Genomic DNA, 22,635 nt, shown 5'->3' on the forward strand with positions numbered 1-22,635 from the left:
CCCCACCCGCCATCAGGAGCAGCTGCCATCGGAAGCCTCAAGGCTTAGCTGAACTCCTCAGAACTCACAGTCCTGCCCACAAATATCTTGGGCACAAAGGGAGACGTTCTAGGATTGTGAAGTCTAGGAATCAAATGTCCTAATGAACAATGTACCCCCAGGAAGCGGGAGTGACCCCACAGGGCTCAGCTAATGATGCACCTTGGATCCGTGGAATATAAAAACCGTAGACTCCATGGTCTCAGAATCTTAGAACCAGGGCCATAACCAGGCTCATGGGGCTGGCAGCTTAACCTCTACCAGCTCACCTCCTTAACAATCTCAAACCCTTGGGAGATAGCAAGTATGGGAGATAGGAACCAAAAATAGATATCAAATTGCCCTCATTTTTGATAGTCAGCGATCTACGCAATTGCTGACTTCAATCTTTTGCAGCATGTCCCTGAGAGAATCAAGAATCAATGATGCCACAGAACCCTGGGGACAGAGGCTCAGGACATGCTGGAGACCATGAGGGTACATAGCTATGCTGTTTGGGCACTTTGATTGGGCGATACTATTGTTGAGCGGAAAAGGGGAGGCAGGGCAGGGCAGCCCAAGTGGACAGGTCCAATCCACTTACCCCTGGGCCTTGCCCACAGGCTGTAGCCCAAGCCTAACAAAGCTCTCCCACACACCCTTCCTCCCGGAGACCCAGATATAGCTATACAGAGCTGATGGGTGGCAATGTGGTGTGCTGGGCGTGACCACAGGGCCTGGGATTCAAATCTTTGCTTCATTCCTTACTAGCTCTGTGACCTTGAACAAGTGCTGTCGCTTCTTTGAGCACCAGGTTTCTCAACAGGAAAATGAGGCTGATGAAAACGTACCCAGCTTATAGGGTGGTTGTGAGGATTACGCATATAATCATATACAATGCTTAGCACAGTGCCCAGCATTGGGGGAAATGCTCCATGAGTGCTGAGTGTTGCTATTACTAATCCCGCCCAGCTTGGCCTTTCTCACGCCCAGAGCCCAAAGAGAGTCCCCTCCCTCACACTTGATCCCAGAGAAGGGCTGAGACTGACTCTCCTAGGATCACGTGCTAGCCCTACACCACTGAGAGTGTCTGGGGTAATCGAGAAATATAATCACGTCTATTGCAGCTGAACTGGTATGGAAGTAAGGCTCGGTCACTGTAAGGAAAAGGAAAAACTTTTGGGAAAGACCTAAATAAAAATATTACAGTCCCTTATACCCGCCTACTGACTTGGTTTGCCCTATAAACAGGAAACAGACCCTTCCAATCAATTGGGTTTCCGTCCCATCTCAACTGGCCAATGAGACCCCAAGTTTCTGAGAACCTAGTGTCCTTTTTCAGAATCTCCAAGAGTTTTGGGAGGATGAATCCATCCCACATCCCAACTCTGCTCCTTGAGGGGAGAGTCTGTATCTAGTTCATCGTCACATCCCAAGTGCACGGCATCAGTTCTGGCACGTAAATCACGCCCAATAAACGCGTCACTGAAGGAGCAAGTCAATAAATGAGATACCCATTTGCAGAGGAAAAACCAATCAGGAGAGATTACTTCCCAAAGATCCAAGAGAAACTTTCTGACAGTCAAGTTTTGTTCTTGTTTTCTTTTTTATAACCAATGTTTAATAAGCATTAATGGCGGGCCAGGCACTGGGCTAATCACTCTATCATCACGTTTAATCCTCCCACCATTTTGGAAGGTGCACTTCACATAGGCAGTGTGGTCTGATGGTTAAGAGCGCAGGCTTTAGAATTAGACCTATAGTCATATCCCAGTTCCAGCAGTTTCTAGCCATGTGATCTTGATCAATTACTTCCTCTCTTCAGGGTTTTGCTTGTCTACAGTATCTGCTTGGCAGAGTTAATATATTAAACACGCTCATGCGTGTGAAGAGTTTAACACAGTGCCTGGACCACAGGAAATGCTTCATAAATAGTAACTTACTTTTCCTGCCCTCTTCCACTCATACGGAGAAAGAACTTAGCAGCGAGGCCTCAGATGCTCACCTAGTTTGTGATTCCAGGGATGAAAGGCAATTCCTATATATGAGAGAGGCTGCACCAGACTTCCTTCCCTTTTCACCCAGACATTGCTACCAGATTACACTTTCCAGTTCTCTTAGCACCTAGGTGGGAGCTTGTGACTAGCTTCTGCCAATGGAATGTAAAGAGAAGTCACTTCCAGGCTGAGGCAGTTAAGAGCAAGTGGGACCTCTCCACCTTGGTTCACTTTCCTCCTCTCCCAGCTGAATCGCGCCCCGTAACCTTGAAGCTATGTTCTGGAGGTGGGTCCCTGTATGGCTTCATGGAGCAAAGCCCTCCTTCAACCCACATAGGAGTAAGATAGGAGCAAGAAATGATTGGATTGGATTAAGCAACTGAGACCCCAGGGTTTATCTGTTATAGCCGCTAGTCTTGCCTAACCCTAACTACACTATTCTCATTAATGACCTTCTTGGGATGTCCCAGGTGACACCTATTCTGCATATTGAGTCTAAATGGTATAAGCAGCCGGCTCACACTCTCTCATGGTCAGAGTTCCTTGGAGAAAAAGAGTGCTGGGTATCAATTCCAGTGGTTTCTGATGGAATCATAAGAAAGAAGATGGGAGGTGAAAGGAAGTCCTCATTCCTCCAGTGGCCTGCCTCCCAGGTTCCCCTATTGGTCAAGCAACCCTGTGACCATGGACAGTGCTGAGCCTGCACTTAGGTTAGGCTCTGGGGAAATGCCTCCATCTCTAGCTGTTTCTTGAGAAAACCCAGAACAAGCAAAATTACAGGCCAAGGATAGGGCTGTGCACGGCTAGATGACTCGTAATCACAAGGTCAGTCTATGTTCCAATGGTAAATACATTTATACATTTTCTGTGTTCTTCTTTTTGCCTCTGTTTTCCTAGAGGTGCCTCTTGCATTTTAACACGATCCTGGCTAAGGCTCTGGTCTGGCTTTGCCCAATTGGAGACCAATATGACCAAGGTCTTTAATACAGGACCGGTCACTGGAAACCCAGGGTCCACTGGGGTTAAACATATTGGAGATTTCAGGCTCCCGGGTCCAAGTCCCTTCCTTTCCAGTGACTAGTTGCGCAAGGAGTGAGAAGAGGATGCTAAGAATGAACTTGGTGCTAGTCCTCAGTGACAGATGACCAGGCTAACTCCAGACAGTCAGCTCAGAGTTGTTCACTCCTATCCTTAAAGTGAACCAGCAGGAGAAGTATTTGCTCACTTCTCTAAAACATCAGGCGCTGAGGGGTGCAGCTGGCTGCTTCTTTCATGTGCCAGGTGTGTTAGGCGCTTTTCCAATTTATCATCTCCAAAGCTCACAGTAACCTTGGAAGAAAGTTATCTCCCCATTTTAGAGATGATAAAATTGAGGCTTGGGGAAGTGCGATATGGTACAGTGCAGGGGGGACTTTGCTGCTGTTCCAAGTATTATATGTCCCACGTACTCTGCAATGTGTAGGACAGAGCAGGGCAGAAAGTGTTTTCCCAACTCAGGGACCACGTTGGATGTGTCAAAGGGTGTGAAGAAAGAAACAATACCTGTTCCACTCACCTTACAGTATTAGAGCACAGCTCAGAGGCACAAATACGCATAAAGTATTTGCAAAATATAAAACCACATAAATGCAAATTGTTAATTAAGAAGTTAATGAGTTGATTGACAAGGAGGCAGAATAGCAGGAAGGTTAAGTGTTTGGGCTCTGGAGTCAGATAGGACTGGGTTTGAGCAAGTTTTGACCTCTCTGAACCTCAGTTTCCTCATCTGCAAAATGGAGATAAGAATGTTCCCTGTCTTACAGGGCATCGTGAAGCTTTAACAAGTTAGTTTATATGAAAGGCTTAGGACAACGTCTGATTCACACTGTTGTAGCCGTTATTGTTATTATTAGAAATAACTCTATTAGTCTTAGTTTTCTCATCTGTGAAATGGAAAAAAAGATAATTCTACCCATCTCACAGTGCTTTCATAATATAAAGCTCTTTAAAAATGCAATATGCCAACTCCTCAGATAAGATAAATCACCCCCAAATTTAACAGAGGCTCGACACAGCTGGGAAAAGATATGGTGGGGGAAGACCGGGCTCCCTGAGACCACCTCGCCGCTGCCCTCCCTATTGCATGGCATTCAGGTGCTCTGGGCAAGAGGAAGCTGGCATTGTCCTGACTCCGAGTTCCAGAGCCCTGGCAGTGGATCCGGCCCCTGCAGTCTCCCCATCCTGCTGGCGGAACACAAAGCCAGAAATAGCTCCCTTGGTGCAGGATCCCCGCTTCTTCCTCCTGTCCTGCTTCAGCTCCCTGACTTGCCTGAGGAGACCATGAAACGTCCGCCTGGCTTGCCATCTTGGGATCAGCAGTGGGCAGGCTGGTCCTTGAGCCCTGTCTCTACCAGGACTGTCTCCCTTGTCGTGCGAAGCCCACCCAATAGCCAACAAATATTCAACAGATATTTATCATGTGCCAAGCACTGAAGCAGACGTGTTCCCATTTGTAGCGGCACTAGCCTATGTGCCCTATTGTGACCATGTGTCCTCCTGGCCCCCGTCTGGGCAGGACACCAACCCTCTGAGATGTGTAATGATCCAGAGCCGGGCCAACCTGGATCTTAACTTATCCCACTCAAAGAACATCACATGTTGAAAGAATACAGAGCCCTTCCATGCGAGCTGCTCTTTCCCGGAGTGCCGGTGGTACCAAGGACAGTCCTTCTTGGCACATATAGAGTCTTTATTCCCCTGCCTATAGTAGCAACCCCTTCTCTGCTTACAGTAGCAGGCGCATAACTGCAGCCAGCCAGCTGTCCCTGGACATTCCCTGTACGTAAGTCCTAATAAACCTATATGTCTGTACGCTGTCTCGGGGTCTTTTCTTTGGCCTCTGCACCCTATTCCACACTGCTCACACAACCGGATATGCGGCCAGACACCACTGTATGCATAGCCAAATCTCTCTACGCTCTAGACCACCCCTCCTGGGGTGTCTAGCACAATGTCTGTTCATGGTTCTAAGTAAGTATGTCTTGGGCATCAGTTGTGTCCTGGGCCCTGTGCTAGTTGCTGGGTGTATGGAGATAAACAAGATAAAGCCCTCTGGCCAAATATATACATTCACACACTAATTAACAGGCTCCGAGATTGCTCATCTATTGACATTTCTATTCATCAACCTAATGGTTTATATGTTTAACAGTAATTATCTGAGCTGGTTAGCCACTGACTAGCTTCTTTAGCCTTGGGCAAGTGATTTCACCTTTCCGAGGTTCTGTTTTCTCATCTGTAAAATGTGGGAAGGGTGTCCTGTGATGGACATTAATTGAAATAATGAACGCAAAGAGCACGGCACCAACAGCATAGTAAGTGTTCGATGGCTGGTGCTTGATCTGATTCTTCCCAGAGCTGTAGCATTCCCTTCCCAGGACTAAATAAATCACACGCATACTACCACCTCCCTTTCCTGCACTGATGGCAGAAATCACTAATCCATCAAATCCATTAAGGGCTCCTCACTACTCTTCTCAGATGCAGCCCCAGCAGCCATCTTAACACAGTGCTCCAGGCAACCACTACTAATTGATGGAAGCTATTGACACTCTGATATGGAACTTTTATGGAACTTTTGCCATTCTCCCTCTACACGCTCATTTGCATAGGTCTGTAGTTTGGCTGACACTCTAAGGAATCTCTCTTACCTCTTGAATTTTTTTCTTAGGTGATGAGCATAACCTCCTTAGAGACCGAACTGCATGGGCATAGGCTCAGACGCATGCAGGTGGTGCCCATTAAATGTAGGTACCGATCGATGTGCCTCTGATCAGTGAACTTGGCTCCTATTCTGCTCACTTGCTGAATGATCTGGGGCAAGTCACTTCTCCCCTCTGGGCAATTTTGATGTTTTTCCCCCACAGGTAGTAAGTTAGAAGGACACGGTGGTTAAAATCTTGACTATTGGAGCCTCACAAGCTTGGGTTTGAATCGTGGATCCGCTTCCTAGCTGTGTTACCTTGAAGAAGTCACATTACACGACCTTCCTGAACTTCAGCTTTCTCATCTGTTAAGTGGAGAGAATAATAGTACCTGTCTCAGAAGCTTAAGGGGCTTAAAAGGGATATTGCATGTGAAATGGGGTAATATGTTGAGATACTGATCTATGTGGGGGTTTTTTCCTCCCCATATTTCCCCTTTTCTTTTTTACCATTTAAGCTGATCATGGCTTCTACCCTCATTGCCTAATGGGAAGACGTGTCAGGGCTGAAAACAGGAAGAATATGAGAGTGCTTTTAGCCTTTGCTTTTTGGGAAAGTTAAAGCCTTTAGAATGGGATTTATGGACTTAGGAGAGAATTTTAAAGAAACACAAAAGAATAAAGATTTCTCTAGAATAGAAAGAGATTGCCTCTGGGCTGGGGAGAGGAGAGAGAAGGAGAGAGACCCAAAGACCAGACAGGTGCCACGTGGTCAGGAATGATGGACGTCTCCATGGTAACATGTGTGAACTGATGGCCAGTGGCCAGAGCTCTGCCGAGCTGGGCAACCTTGGGCAAGTAAAATAACCTCTCAGGGCCTGTGTTCTCACTGACAATGTAAAACTATTTTGAATCGCCCTACAAGTCAGTGCAAGGAAGTGGGAAATCCTGGTGCTCAACAAGTATCTATTCTCCCACCTCCTCAACACCAATGATTCAGCTTGTGGTCCTCTGCGTTGCCATCTTTGAATTTAACTCTGGTCACGAAAACACATGGTTAACTATCAATATCTCGTCTCCTTGTCTTGAAGGCTTATCCCTCTTCATGGATGGTTCAATAATCGTCTTGCTGGGAAGAGCACTTCTAGCATGAAAGGCACTTCCCGCTGGCCGATTCTCCTTCTGAGTGATTTCCCAGTGTGGGAGGGGACCATTGATACCTTGGGCAACACCTCACCCAGCCCCATGAGGTCAGCTTCACTGCTTGGCAGTCCCTTCCCCCTCTGCCTGAGCCCAGTCGTGGGGTAAGCTTCCACTCAAGTGATCATCTAGAAACTTGAAAGCAGGAGAAAAGCCAGGCCCCACCAGTGAAATTTTGCGCTCCATATCTTGCCTCTTGGCAAGAAAGTGTTGGGTAAGAGAAAAGGCTGCAGCAGCAAGCACATCTGGCCTAGAATCCTAACTCTGAGCCTTACAAGGTGATAACCTTGGCCCACTTGCTTAAACCCTCTGAGCCCCACTTCCACCACCTACAAAATGGGGACAATGGCATCTACCGCATAGAGTTGGGGTGGGGATACAGTGAAATACTATCTACAAACTACTTAGCATAGAGCTTAGTTTATGAATAGGAGCTATCTAAAATTGCATGGCATTACAACTCACATGTATGACCTTGGGCAAATCACTTTACCTGTTCAGACTTTAACTGTCTTTTTGACAATATTAACTCCTGCACTGCCTGCTAATTGCTAGTTATTTATAGACATGTCTCCCCTGCTAGAAGGTAAGCAACTTGAGAGTAGAGAAAATTTTATTCATTATTATGCTCTGCCTCTAGTAGGAGCTCAGTGCTGGATGAAGGCGTCAATGAACCACCGGAAGTTTTACGTGTCACGGAAAGAACTAAGACTGGGAGACCAGGTTCAACCAGGCTTCATGCCTGTAAGTTCTTGAAAAATAAATTCTCTGAGCTGATATTCCTTATCATCTGTTAAAGGAAATGAATAGCCTTACTTTATCATAAATAGAGAGAAATGGTGAAGAAAGGCATGAAATAAATACTCAATAAATGTTGGTTGGTTGGTTGGTTGGTTGGTTGGTTGGTTGGTTGGTTGGATGAATAAACGGATGGGTGGATGGGAGAAGAAAAGAACTGGGAAATGAATGAATGGACAAATAGCTGGAGAATAGATTAATGTATGGATGAAATAGTGAATGAATGAATGGTTTCTTGATCAATGGATGAAGGGATGGATGGATGGATGGAGCCTAGGTGGTGGATGGAGAAATAACTGCATAGAGGAATAGATGATGAGGGAACATATGATGAATGGATGATGGGTGGGTGGATGTATGATGCAAGTTCTCAGCGAGTTTAAAGTATTGTGCCTGTGAAGAATGACCACGATTGCATAATGGCTGTGCCTAAATGGGTCAGACTGAGGTAGGCATTGCAATTAGAAGCCTCACATTTCCCACTCAAAAAAAGAGCTTATTCTCCTGGTTTCTCTCTCCCTTCCCTGGGAAAACCTTCTTCTAGGAAGGCTGCTATACTAACGTAGCATCAAACTCCCTCAGTGAGTTTGCTCACTCAAAAATAAAACTGAAGGGCCAGCCTGGTGGCGCAGTGGTTAAGTTCGCACGTTTCACTTCGGAGGCCCAGGGTTCGCTGGTTCAGATCCCAAGTGCAGACCTATGCACCGCTTATCAAGCCATGCTGTGGCAGGCGTCCCACATATAAAGTAGAGGAAGATGGGCATGGATGTTAGCTCAGGGCAAATCTTCCTCAGCGAAAAGAGGAGGATTGGTGGTGGATGATAACTCAGGGCTGATCTTCCTCAATAAATAAATGCATAAATAAATAAATAAAAACTGTGCAGTACCAGTGGACATACATCCTGAGCCATGTTCTCTTATGCATCTCTATGGCACTGGGATGGAGCAGAATGGAGTCCCATATTGAGAAATGTGAACAGCTTGTCAAGAACTTCCTTGTTTCTAGAGACCAGCCCAGTGGCGCAGTGGTTAAATTTGCACATTCTGCTTTGTGGCCTGGGGTTTGCCGGCCCAGATCCCGGATGTGGACCTATGCACTGCTCATCAAGCCATACTGTGGCAAGCATCCCACACATAAAATAGAGGAAGATGGGCTTGGATGTTAGCTCAGGGCCAATCTTCCTCAGCAAAAAAGGAGAATTGGCGGCAAATGTTAGCTCAGGGCTAATCTTCCTGAACAAAAAGAAAAAGAAAAGAACTTCCTCATATCTATATGGTGCTTCTAATTTTTCTGATCTTTCCTTCCTGTGCCAGGAGGTTGACAGGGCAAGTATTCCCAACAGGAGTTAATAAGAATTACCAGCACAAGATTCAAATCACATCTCTGACATTACCTAGCTGTGTGAGTTTAGGCAAGTTACTTACCTCTCAGATGCTTAATTTCCTCATCTACAAAATGGAATAGTCATAGTATCTAACTACTTCAAAGGATGGTCGAGTGGATTAAATGATATATTGCAGATAAAGCATTTTGCTCAGTGATGGGCCTATAGTAACAATTATGTATAGTAACTATTACAGTAACTATGGGCATACAGTAACAGAAACTATTATTAGTAGCTATTATTAAAACTTTGACAGATGAAGAAGTTGAAAAATTGACATTCATGAGGTCACTGAGGCAGAGAAATGAACCCTGGGAGGCAGGAGACCTGGATTCTGATTCACTGTGTGACTTTGGGCAAGTGCATCTCTCTCTCTGAGCCTTACTTCTTCCATATATCTAAAAGGGAATGGAACCCATGAGCTCTGATATTTAGGGTTCTTGACTGGGTGTATAATCTTAGTGTCTTTTTGCCCTCGCCCTCCAGCAAACTGATTCTCTTTTGAACATGAGCCTGATGTCCACAGGCAACCATTCCAAATAGTCATACCAGGAGTCCGCAATCACCCAAGTTAGAGATTTTTGTCTCCATGTTCTAGAAGAGGTCACTGAGGGTAGTGAAGTGACTTGCCCAAGGTCACATAGCTAATAGATGGTGGAGTAGAATTCAAACCAAGCTCATGAACCACAGAGCCTGAACGCATGCAGTTATGCAACCCCCTCCATTGGCATGTGTCAAGGTAATGTCTGCTGGGTGAAGAGGAGGTGATGCCTTCCTTCGGGATGGATGGGCAGCGGCTGAGAGCAGGGATGCAGGGCACCAAAATTTCCCAGGGAGAGGGAAGGCAAGAGGCTCTTTTGGACCAGAGTGGGAGGTAGCAAATAGACATCAGGGTGGCTTCGATGGCATCTTGCCCAAGCCACAAGACGGAAGTCCTTGTCTTTTTGATGGAAAACATCAAAAGCATCTAGGAGCACTTAGATCAGTCTCTAGCTCCTGCATTCAAACCACCGCTGGGGACAGTTTGAGAGTTAATTTACTAAAGGGCCATAAATGCTGTAGGTCTGGGATGGAACAGCCACTGTTCTGGGGCAGATGGGTGCAGGCAACAGATGACAATCATATTAGCTCTTTTTCTCTTCCCTGGAACCCACAGGTGCTCTAAAATGAGCCCACCGTCTATGGCATTAGTTGCCTGTGAGACCTTAGGCAAGTTACTTAACTACTCTGGGTTGTTGGATTTCTTCCATAAAATGAAGAGTTAGGCGGGGCGGGACTAGAAGACTCTTCAGGCCACCCATAACTCTTTTAGTTGCCAAGATGATCTTTCTTTTGGAGTCGTACGTAACCTTCCCCATGGAAAGACTCCCAGACTCACGCTTCTCCCACTGCAGCTTGGGGACCATTTCCACTCCGTTTAAGCCCTGCAGTGATAGGGTACAATGATGCTTCTTCCTAAGGCTCCTGAGCACTGGGTCCCCTTTTGCAGTTTTGGGGTCCCACTCCAATCCCTGCTACTCTAAGAGATTCCTCACTTTGGAAAAAGCTGTAGGATATACTGGGGCGGTTGAAAAGGAGATGAGGCTAGTACTCTCAGTGATAAGGTGGAGGTAAAGGGGGAGGGGTTAATGGGGGCCACACTGGCAGTGCAGGCTGGCCAATGACCACAGATGGTCATGTCATTCCCCCCATGCTTTTGGCATCAGAGATTCTGACCCACAGTGGGATGGAGACGCTGAACTTGGAGTCAAGAGACCCAGGGTTTATTCTGAGTCTTTATAAGACTTTGAGCCTCGGTTTCTTCATCTGCAAAATGGACATAAAAATGGTCCTTACTGTTGTGAGGATCAAATGAGATCAATAGTCATTTTTTTAACCACGACAGCACCAATAATAACAATATATCATTATTTCATGGTGTGACTTTAGGCAAATCACTTCGTATCTCTGAGCCTCACTCGTCCTCTTTGTAAAATGGGAATAAATTAATTTTCCTGCCTTCTTCTCCAAGAGACTCTGAGCAGTGTGCTGTCCTAGAACTGAGTGTCGGGTGGCCCATATTTCAGCTACAGCTCTGGCGTTAACCTTCTGATGCTCCATGGAACGCCGTGTGCCTTAGTCTCCCCAGCTATAAAGAGGCTGTATTTGAGTTTCTCAAATGCCCCCTCTGGTCCTCCTCCCATCCTGTCTGTGGACTAAATGCCACAGTGAGGGGACCCTGCTTGATAAGGAGCTGACCATCGGGACGTGTTATTTTGATGATGACTTCCTGCTAGAAACAACTGTCCACATGGTACATAGGTGTCCTGGGCCAAGATATCCACCCGCTCCGGGAGTGGGCTGGGCCCCAGAATCACCTGCCACCTGGCCATGAAAGGGAGGCTGGGGCAGGGAGCCTGAGCAAACAAAAGCCTCCTTATCAGCTGGAAGCTCTGAAATATGATCCCAGAAACAGCCAGGGCTGCTCACCTGCTCTGCTAGGCACAGGGTGGGTACAGATGGACCTCTCATCAGGGTCCCCAGACTAGGCTCTGAGCAGCATATGCCACAGGAGGCCTTTATGGGGCAGGATGCCAGATCTCACAGTGGGGGCGGCGGGTGGCAAGAGAGAGCGGTGTCTGGTCACCTGATCACAGCAGGGAAGTTCAAACACAAACCTTGCTGTTGAGCAAACACTCCACTGATCCCAGAGCTCACCCAGGCTGACTCAGGCTACGGACCTGGGGCAAAGCCTCCGCCTTTGTGGGAATCAGTCTCCCCATCTGCAAAATGAGGAGCTGAGTCAGATCAACGGCCCCTAAAGATCTTTTGATTTCATATCTCTCTCGGTAAGAAATTTTGAGAATGAAATCCCCATATATGTGTATTTATTTATAAATTATGCATGCACGCTGTTGTTCCAATACATTATGAATATTATAAAACATTAGCCCTCTGTGCTCCACATGTAAAATGAGGAGATTGGATGATCTCTAAGGTCCTTTAGCTCTAAAATTCGGATGCTGTACCTCTGCAGGTCTCTGAGTTTCCGCATCTGTACCACGACCTTATACCTGCATGCCCTCGTTAATTATTCATTCAACAAACATCTAAAGATCCCCAACCATGTGCCACTGTCCTAGGTGCTGAGATACAGCAAGGAAGGAAACAGACATGGTCCCCATCCTCAATAGTTCAAACAGTTCTCCTGAGAATCAAAGGAAATAGCATTTCTGGTTTTGAATATTGGCAATCCCATATGGTTCAGACTATTAGGCATGAAAATGATCTGATGAGGGGAAAGTGTTACAATTCATGCATTCAATCAATATTTGTGTGCATCCCTGCTATGTATCAGGTGAAAGAGATACACCAATGAGAAAAGAGACACAATCCCCATCCTCCTGATGCTCTCAGTCTATTAACACTTTAACCAATGATCCCACAAATCAATATAAAATTACAAAAGCGTTGAGAACCAAAGAGGTACTACAGTGATAAGAAAGTCTGTAATGTGGGGTGTGACCTAGTCTGGAACATTGTGGAAAGATTGCCTAAGGAAAAAGCATTGGAGCTGAGATCTCAAAGTAGAGTAGGTATAAATTAGGCATGAGGGAAGAGGGAGAACTTTCCTGGCAGTATGTGCAAAGGCCCTGTGGCAGGAAAGGCATAAAAAATTTGAGTAACTAAAAGGAGTGGGGTGCAGCCAGAGCAGATGAAGTGAGGGGCAGCATTTTAGAAATGATCTTGGGGAGGCAGGCAGGCGCTGGACCATAAAGAGACTTCAGGCCTTGGCAGAGAGTCAGCTCTGTATTCTATAAACCAAGTGATAGTGATGGAGGGCTTTAGATGGGGGGAGGGAGAGGGCATATGGTCTGACTTGCTTTTCAAAGCGGTCCTTCTGGCCCAATGTGGAGAATGGATAAGGGGGTAAGGATGGACTGTAATGAGATGAGATTATAACAATGACAAATGCCTAAGCTGATTGGACATAAAACACAATGAGCAAAACACAACAAAAACACGTACAATCTTAACGCCCAAGCCACAGAGACAGGAAGCGCAGCAGGTTGGGAAGAACATAGTTATAATCGGGCAGACCTGATTCACATCCTGGCTTCATCACTTACAAACCATGTGACCTTGGACAAGCCACACCTCACCTTCCGGGTCTGTTTTTCCTCCTTTGCAAAGTGTACTCGACTGTAAACACATCAGTTAAGAGTTCTGGGCTCTTGTCCCAATTCTGACTCTCACCAGCCCTGTGTCCTTGAGCAGGTCACTGCCACTCGCTGAGCCTCAGTTTCCTCATCTGTACAATAGGGTCTTAAAAATGCTTCTCTCCTGGAGTTATTGTGAGGATGGAATAGATAACAGACGAAACATGCTCAGCACAGGCTGGGCACAGAAGAGCATAAGAAGCTCGGCACACACATTCCCGCCGTGCGTGAGCGTGTGCACACACACCATGAATACACACACATCAGGCCCAGATGGCACCTCTCTTCCTGTAGGAGTGGTGACTATCTTGTAAAATTCCAGCTCACCCGCCTGAGCTTAACTTTTAATGAAGCCACAGAACAATGATCTGTAGGGGTTTCTGCTCAGCAAAGCTGTCGGCGGGATGGAAGCCCTGGGAATCCGGCAACTTGGGGACTCTCCTGATGAGAAACATTTGCGTCCAGAGGATCTTAATATTTGTTTTGAACAGACACATCTAGACATGAATTGCTTAATGACTGTTTTAGGGTTCGCCATTGTTCCTGTATTTGGTTTGGCTTTGTCTCTATGACATCTTAATTCCGCGTTTTATTTCACGGAGCTCCGCACACAGGCTGTGGCATATGGGAGCTCCCTCAGCGAAATTTCAAGTGGGAGTGGGAGAGGGGGAGAGAGAGAGAGCGAGCCGACTGTGGCTTCAAGGGTGTGCAGTGAAGGGGGCCACTGGGCACAAGCGATGGTCGAGATTTGCACACGGATCAGATAGACCAGACCCCCACTGTCATGGGAACGAGATTTGCCACTGCTGTTTGGAAGTCTGTAGAGTGTCTTTTTCAATTTCCTAATCTGATTGATCACAATCAGAGACATTGTAAATTTCATGCTTGTCCATAACACACGAACGGGCCCAGCTAAGCTTCTGACATTGCTATTCAAAGTCATCGCTGGTGGCGTTAGAGTTGGCAGAGAGGAGCCGAGAGAAGTAGATCAGACCCAGGACCCTGACTGAGAGGGCAGGAGCCCCTCCCGGCCCCCAGCTTAGGAGCTGAGGACTGGGAAGTCCTTAACTGCCTTAGAAGATTAACTGCTTGATCTGCTTCCTGCCCGCACCTAGAGAGTCATCTCCTGTCTGTCTCCCCCTCACTCACTCTTCTCCAGCCACATTGACTTCCTTGCTACTCCTCAAATACACCAAGCATGCTTTCACCCCAGGGCCTTTGCACTTGCCGGTCCCTCTGTCTCAAACACCTTCCCCCAGTTATCCTCATGGTTTGCTCCCTCCCTTCATTCAGGTCCCCAACCACTCCATCCAACAAAGCAGCCCCTTCCCTCACCCTCTGTCCCTTTCCCCTGCTTTATGCTTCTTTAAAGCCCTATTGCCACCTCGTCTTATATTATTTCTTTCTTCCTTTGTTGTCTTTCTCCCCCATGAAAGCAAGGACTTCATGTTATTCATTGCTACATCGAATAGGAGCTCAATAAAACTGTTGAATGAATGAAAGTACAACTTTGTTTTTCAGCCACACACAGGCGGCTTCCTCCACTTTGCACATTCATTCCCCTGTGGTTTATTTTATCTTCGACATGTGTGGGCTCACTCCAATCCCCCCACCATCACTGGTTGCTCAGGGAATGCAGACCGGCTTTCATATTAGCCAGAGCTAGACCATGAAGGACAAGAAGCCTAATGGCCCACACCAGCATTTGCATCCTTGAGCCAATGGCAGGGGAGTTGGAACACTTATATAATAGAGGTAGTTCCAGTCCACAGCCCCCTTTCATTAGCACTACCTACACTCTCCCAGCAGATAACGTCCCCTTCAGAGAGTTGGACCTGCTTTTCCTCCTGGGAAAAGGAAAGGTCTTTCTTGAGGGTCTATTGTGCATAAAGGCTTTATTCATTCTGGTCATCCCTTGCGTTTATAGGTAAAATTGATGAAATAAAAGAATCATTCCCATTTTACAGGTCAGATAACCAAGGGTAACTCTGTGATGATAAGCAAGAGTCTCTATTCCTCCTTCAGGGTCTCTCCGTCCTCTGGTTTTCCACAGTCCCTTCCATTGTTCCTACTTACATTATAGTACTGAACACCGTCTGCCCATGTCTCATATCTCGTGTTGGTGTCTACCTTTGCTGCTCAGCTCCGAGGTCCTCAAAGAGAGCAACTGCATTTCATTCATCTTTTCCTCCCTGATAAGCCTGGCATGTAGTCATAATAAAAACTATAATTTATTATTAATAGTAAGAGCTAACGTTAATGGAGCCCTTACTGTGTGCCAAGCAGCACTTTCCATAAATTAGCCCATTCGGTCTTCTCAACAGCACTTGGAGGTGGCTGCTATTATTAGTCCCATTTTATGGATGAGGAAACCAAGACTGAGAAGGTCAAGCTGCTTGCCAAGAGTCACGTAGCCGTGAAGTGTTTGCAAACAGTAAAAGGAAACATTTCTTTTGATTAGTTTGCTATCGGGCCTGTCCGATTTTTTAAACAGCTCTGCACATCTCCAGTGGCTCTTTAGGGAATGCCAAAACCATACCTAAAAATGAATAGAGAGCACTGGGGAGGTCAAGTGGCAAGGCCAAGGAACCCCAACCATCATCACCAAGCAACCCCAGCCCAGGCGGTGGGGGGCTCAGCACCGCCTCCCACTCCCTTCACCAGGTAGCTCCTGTCATGGCAACAAGAGCACCATTTAGGGAGTCTTGGCCTGTGCCAGGCACTGTGCTGTGTCCTTTATATGAACTGTCCCATTCATTCCTCACGACAGCCCTGTGAGATGAGTATTTCACAGGTGGGGAAACTGAGGCACCGAGAGGTGAAGCAACTGGAAGATTCCAAAGCTAGGAAGCCGCCCAGCAGGATTTCAGCCTGGCTAGATCTGACTTCAGAGCCCAGGCTGTTAACCATTCTACTTCCTCCACCTCAGAAATCTTCTCTCACACCTCAGAGAAAGTCTTACAACTAACAAAGAACTCTGGTTTTGTGAAACTCCTGCCAATTCCTCCACCTCACAGGAAGGCAAATCCAGCCACTCTGGAAGAAAGGATGTTTTTAAAATTGATTGCGGCCCGGAGGCATGCCTGAGGTGCTCATGGAGCAGAAGGCACACGACCCTGGCCTCTTTCCTCATTATAAGAGTTGGCTTTTAGGGAGGTTCCCCCTTTTTGGTGGCCTAGAGTCAGGGTGGAGTCAATGGAGACTCACATAGGCCTGGAAAGCACTTCCAGGTGGCATTTAGTCTGACTTCCTGCCCCACACTTCCTGCCAACATGTCTACTCACCCAACCAGACAGACATCTATATCTAGAGAGCTTCACTGTGAGACCAGCGAGAGTCAAATCCATTTGCAGTATGTGTGTCTCCCGGGTTGCATTGATCAGAATCTCCATGTCAGGATTGGGGGTGAGGCCGGGAGAGAACTATTCTGATGCTGGATTTGCACGATGTGTACTCATTCGATGAATGTATCCAACATCTACTGCAGCCCAGGTCTCTAAGATAGGACAGTTGCCAAATGAAAAGAGCAGTGTCAGAAATGACACCCCCCCTCCACTGACTCCTGTACACCATTCAACAAATTTCACCTTTCAGAAGGAGAAAGGTTTGACCAGAACAATAATACTCGCTTCCCAGAGAAACATACTCATTCATTGCCAGGGTAAGCATTCTCCATGACCCTCAGGACACTGGTTTTCAGCCACAGGATGTCAGGAAATCACCTCCCAACAGCCCCTCACTCTGCTCCCGGGCACAGAGTCAGCACCAATGTGCTAACTGATCCCTTGGCACAAAGGGAAGTCTTGAATTAAATGGTTCAAAGGCATTTTTCCTGCCTCACAATTTGGCCATCTTTCCCTTTATGCAGTAAAATCTCCAATAGTTTGGAATTTATGACACTTTGGACAGGGACTAGGCTGAAGTCTGCTTCTGGACTATTCTGCATAGAAAAGATTCTCAAAGAAAATTAATAGCTTGCCAAAAGAATTTTAAAGGGAACGCTGTTTTCATTTAAGAGGGCTGCCTTTCTAGCCCTTTACAAACACTCATGGACCCACAAACAATTGATAGGCTAATTTCCAGTGATTTCTACATGTTCATGAAGTCCTCAACGACTGCTTGTCGATATTATTATTACCATTTGAGCTGGCCTCAAACACTAGGTTTTCCACTTTGAGCCTAAACTTCTTGGGTACAAACTTTTGTGGACTAAGAAATTAACAGAGAATTAATTAATGCCACGCAAAATGACTATACTTCTTCGGTGGGGACAAAAGAGGGGGTCTCTTACCCTCCAAGTATCTTATTGATTCGTGCTGGCTCTCTTCCAGCTGGTATAGGACGAGGTTTGACTATGGCAATCCCCATCCTGGCTTGCCTGGGATGGTCCCTGTTAGATCTTTCATCCCGAAATAACTATTCACAGCAACCCCTTTCACGCTTGAAATGAATGATAAATTACATAGTCACTCTACATTTGATGGAACTAGGGATTAAAACTGTCCTTTTCAAGGAGTTTGAGCCTTCTCTAGACTGGCAATACCTGGTCATCTCTAAACAAACCAAAAGAATGCTCTGTAAAGATGCTGTGCCAATCAATTCTGAATCCAGGTAATTCTTCACCAGCCTCCCACCCTCTAACTGAAAGATAGAAAGCAGCTAACCTTCCCTCAGGGAAGTCAATTATGGGACCACTCCCACTCTACCTCCTGTGTGTTAATTCCATCTCAATGTAGTTGTCCATCTGGAGTTGAATCCCACAGTTTTTATTGTCAGCATTATCTGGGAGAGAAATGGGTAGGCATGAAAAACACAATACCGGAAGGAATTGTTGATTTCCTTTGGCCATTATAAGCTCTGAACTGTTTGTTTTACAGGCAACGTGTATCAAACAGTCACTATGCGCCACACACTGTGGGCAATCCTCCTAACGCGCTGTCTGAGACAGCTGCCATTATTACTCCTATTTTCAAGCTGACAAAACAGGCTCAGCAAGGTAGAGCCACTCATCTAGGACTCTCAGCTAAATGGTAGAGCCAGGACAGGAATACAGGCTTGTCTGAAACTCAGGTCTGAGCTCTTAACCACTATGATATACTGCCTCCCACTCTGCTATACTGTTCTGACATTTGAGTCAGACATCTGCTTGCAATTTGATACATTATAAAGTTATTGCCTCATCAAGTATGCCTCACAGAGGGGGAGAGGAAGGGGGGACCAGGGGAGGTCTGGCTTGGAGTGCGGATGGATGATGTATGCGTATTGCTGTGAAATCAACAAATTGAATGTAAGTTTCCATCCTGGCACTAAATTATCTTCAAAGATAGACTTAAAATATCCTAGCGAAGTTCATTCAGGGGGTAGCCCTCATCTATAAACAAATATTAAGTGTGTAACCAATAGGACTGGCTTGTGGTTTTTCCACCCCCTCCCCCATTTCCCTGCAGATCTGGGAGCTGGGCTTGACTCATGGAACTAAACAACATTTTTGATGAGACCAAGTCCCCAGATTGCCTCCAGAGGAAGCCACTGGGGCCCAGCTCATGCTATGCCAGTGTCTCTATCTCTTTCCTTCTTAAGAACTCTGCTTTAGAAACGTGGTAATTTCACCCTTTAGTAAGTATTGAACGTTAAAAAGGAGGTGGAAATTGACCATCACTGGATGTGGCTGGCATGGATGAGAATGAAGATGATTTGAGTTTTATAGACAGTCTGTTAAAAGACAACTCAATCCCAGCCTTTCCTGAAGAGTTGAATACAAATACTCCCTGCTCACTCTCCACCCCAAACCAGGAGTAACAGCTATAAAACTGGAATCTATTCTACAAAGAAGCCACAGTAGAGAAGTATTGAAGAGAATCCTTCCAGCATGACATAAATTAGGGGTTTATGGCTCAGACTTTCACCTCAGGAGTGGTTTCCAGGGCAAAGGAGACCCAGGACATTAAAAGGCACCGAGAGTGAAATGACACCTGGGTAGGAAGGGTTGGTTATTATGGGTCTCAGATGGATTAAATTAGGATTTTTATAATGCTACAGAAAGCATGAGAGTTGGGAGACACTGTGGGCAATTCATATGATTGAGAACATGACCAAGAAAAGGGCACAGCAGTAACAGAGTGACAGGCAAAGGGTGAAGATACCAAGCTAGGTGGCCATTAGGCATTTTCTGAATTAAAATACTACCAGGAATCTTCTCTCCTCTCCCTGTACCCCTGAAATACATGGAAGACTCTGGACCAAATGCCACACTTCTGGTTTCCAGTGAAATTCCCTTTGGTCTCTTCCACAAGGGCACATTCTTTGGCCAACACATGCTTTGCCAACAGTAGGTGCACTCTGGAGGTGGAATGGATGGCAGAAACCCAGGAAGATAAAACTGCTGATGTCAAAACTCTCTACAAAGCACAGAAACCTCAGCTTTTGACAGCATTTGGTGTTATTGTTCTTCTTCTCCAGCCTATGTCAGAAGGTTCCCCCCACCCCCACAAATACTGGTTGCTGCTGACGCTTGTGCCCACCATGTTTCTAGTCCACCCATTCCCAGCATGGGGCACCCATTTTTCTAAAGAACTGTATGAGCGAAGACCCTATCAGACTGCGAAAAGTTCTCCAGTCTGAGTTTGATTCTTTAGATATGATGCCCTGTCGTCCACCCCACACCCTCTGCAAAGTTCAGATTCAGTTGTGCCAGAACAGGCATCCTGTCCGAAGCACTTTCCCAGACATGTTTTCAATCTACTCCCTAATGTAGCCTGCCAGGATTAATAAATCCTCCACGTCGTCTCCCCTGGTCCACTTCTTTCTTTTTCTCTCACGGAACCACTCATCCAACACCAGCAAAAGATGAGTTTTCATACCGCCTTGATTTTCCCTGACAGAGGGCACAGCCTTGTTCCTTTCATTCTCAAACTCCTCTAAATTGGATGATTTATAAAGAGAATTGAGTTTTCTCTGTTTTGGAATGCTTCTGTTTTCCCCAACCTCCTCTCTGTCTCAGCCCACATCCTCTTCTCCCTCTTTCTGCCTTTCCTTCACTTCTTTCCTTATTCTCGCCTATCACACTATTTCCACCATCTAAGGATCTGTTGTCATCCCTGAGTTCAAAGCAATCAAGTCCTTTTTGAAAAGCCAAATAAAACTCTTCCAAGACCATCTTCAAGATCTTGGAAGGCTCCTCCCTGACTTTTGAGCTCGGAGTCCAGGTTTTGGAGGCTGGAGAGGAGAGAATTCAGCAGCAGCAGCAGCAGCCAGAAAGGCGTGGAGGAGGGTGCTGTTTAGGCTGTATTTGAGAGAACAGCATATGGGCTTTTGTGAAAATGTTCAGAGCTCGCTAGTTTCTGAGCTGAGTATAGAATGTGCCACTATCTCTGAATACTGCTTGAGCTGGTTCAAATCTCATCTTCTCTTCTTTCACGACACTCCTAACCACCTCAAATCCACCATTCCTTCTTGCCCCTGTCCTCTGAGCTCTGTGATACCAAGAAAAGTTTCTCCATCAAGTTGTATCCCACCTACACCGCCCACTCTAAGAAAGTAAAAAACCTCTTGAATGGAAGCTGCCAGGTCAGCAGACCACTGAGTGTTGCTCCTCCTAAGGACTCCCTGGCCCTTCTCACCAGCTTCCACCTCCTATAAGCAATTAGTTCCCATGTTCCAGCGGGAGATACCGAGTAGTGACGAGAAAAGACAGGCGCCCTGGCCCAGCTGCCTGCATCCAATCCTGAGGGCTCTGGGGCACAGGCCAGAAAGGGGAACCATCAGGGTGTCCCCTCTTAAGAAGGAGGTCATTACCTTGGCAGCGGCTTGCGGGCCGTGATGCTGGCTACAATGATGCTCTCGGGACGCGGGGTGGCCACAGCTTTAAAGGTTCCTCGCCAGAACTTCTCAAAAAGCTGCTTCTCGCCTTGCTGAACGCTCGCCATAGCCAACCCGAAGGGGCCAGGGCGCTCGGGCGCTGTCCGAAGTGCTGAAACGCGGATTCCAACCGGGGGCACACCCGGCTCCGGGCCTTGTCCGTGTCACACCCAGAGGGGTGCGGTGCGAGAGATCGGGGTTCAGGGCGGGGGATGGGGCGCCTCAGCCAGGGGAAGGCAGGGGAGAAAGAAGGCTTGTCCGCCGGCTTTCTTCGCCCTCTGGGTTGGCTCTGGTCTGCGCTCTGAGCTTGCTGAGCCTCCGCGCCCCAGGAAAGGAAGGCAGGGCTGGCTTTCAGGGCAGCGCCGGGAGAGAAGAGGCGACGGGGTCGTCTGTGTGTGCGTGCGCGTGTGAGCTCAGGCGCGCCCGGGTTTTGTCTCTCGCACAATGTGACGTTGGAAGAGGAGGCTGGTCGCGCGAGCTGCACTTTCCTCCCCCCTCTCCGTCTCTCCTCCTCGCCACCAACTCCCTCCTCCTCCGGCTCTGCCTCCTGCCGCCATCTGCATAACAAAAGCCCGCAGGTCTTGGGAGGAGAAAGGGCGGGGCGTGCGCCTGTCACCAGGGCCCCGCGGCGACGGAGTTGCAGCGCTGACCCCTTAAAGAAGCAATCCCCGCACCCCGATCGGAACCAGGCAGGAGATCCTGCTTCCTAGCCCGCTCTCCTCCCCCACCATCGCCGGCCTTCTTCCACCCCTCCCTGCGTGCCCTCTGGACCCGGCCGACTCCCCCCGCCCAGCCCCTATGCAAGTCTTGTAACAGATCTTCTACAGAGGGGGAGAAGTAAAAAACTTAACCTATCCGCCCATGCCAATCTGCCCCCCCACCCCGCACCCCCCCACTTCTGGGAGGGACTGCCTACACCAGCAAAGGGGGTCCCCTGCATTCCTCTTTGTGCCTGGGCTCCGAGAGATCCCCACCACCCAGAAAGTGCCATTTGATGGACAATCCATCACCAGTTCGGCTTCTCGCCATCTGCCGAGCCGGGTCCTCGCCCGCAGAGGGGCGCAGCGCTACATCTGTGCACGCGGCGCTGTAAGAGGTATTTCTTTTGTGCCTCACAGCCAGCCAGCCCCGGGTCCTCGCTGCCAAACCCGTCCAAAGGAAAGAGACCCCCCACTCCCCCCATCTCACCCCACCCCATCCACTCCTGGGGAATTTGACCGCAACCACTTTTCTTAACGCAGCTCATCTCGGGAGAGGAGTCCGTTTTGGAAAAGAAAAGCGCTTCTCCGGAGGGATTTGCAGGGGATTCTGAGGATTACAGAAGGATAGATACTTTTTGGTCTCTCTTCCCATTTTCTACGCCCTCCCAGTTCAACCCTAATCCCAGAAAGTGAAAGTTTAGAATCACCAATAAGCCCTAGACGCAGAGGGTCTGGGCAGAATTTCTCTAGTTTCATCCCCAGGGTTTTCATTAAGAAAAAGAGTTAGTTGCAGGACCC

General features: G+C 47.4%; 1 protein-coding gene across 1 annotated transcript in view; it reads right to left on the reverse strand.

Moving 5' to 3' along the window:
- SRRM4 (serine/arginine repetitive matrix 4) overlaps positions 1 to 21,710 on the reverse strand; it is a 151,629-nt gene extending 129,919 nt beyond the window's left edge. Inside the window, exon 1 of the mRNA XM_070627125.1 lies at positions 21,074 to 21,710. Coding sequence (XP_070483226.1) covers positions 21,074 to 21,204 — 131 coding nt within the window. The 5' untranslated portion in view covers positions 21,205 to 21,710. The remainder of the gene's footprint in view (positions 1 to 21,073) is intronic.
- Between the last annotated feature and the right edge of the window lie 925 nt (positions 21,711 to 22,635).

This window comes from Equus przewalskii, chromosome 7, assembly GCF_037783145.1.
Source record: "Equus przewalskii isolate Varuska chromosome 7, EquPr2, whole genome shotgun sequence".
In the NCBI taxonomy this organism is placed as follows: Eukaryota; Metazoa; Chordata; class Mammalia; order Perissodactyla; family Equidae; genus Equus; species Equus przewalskii.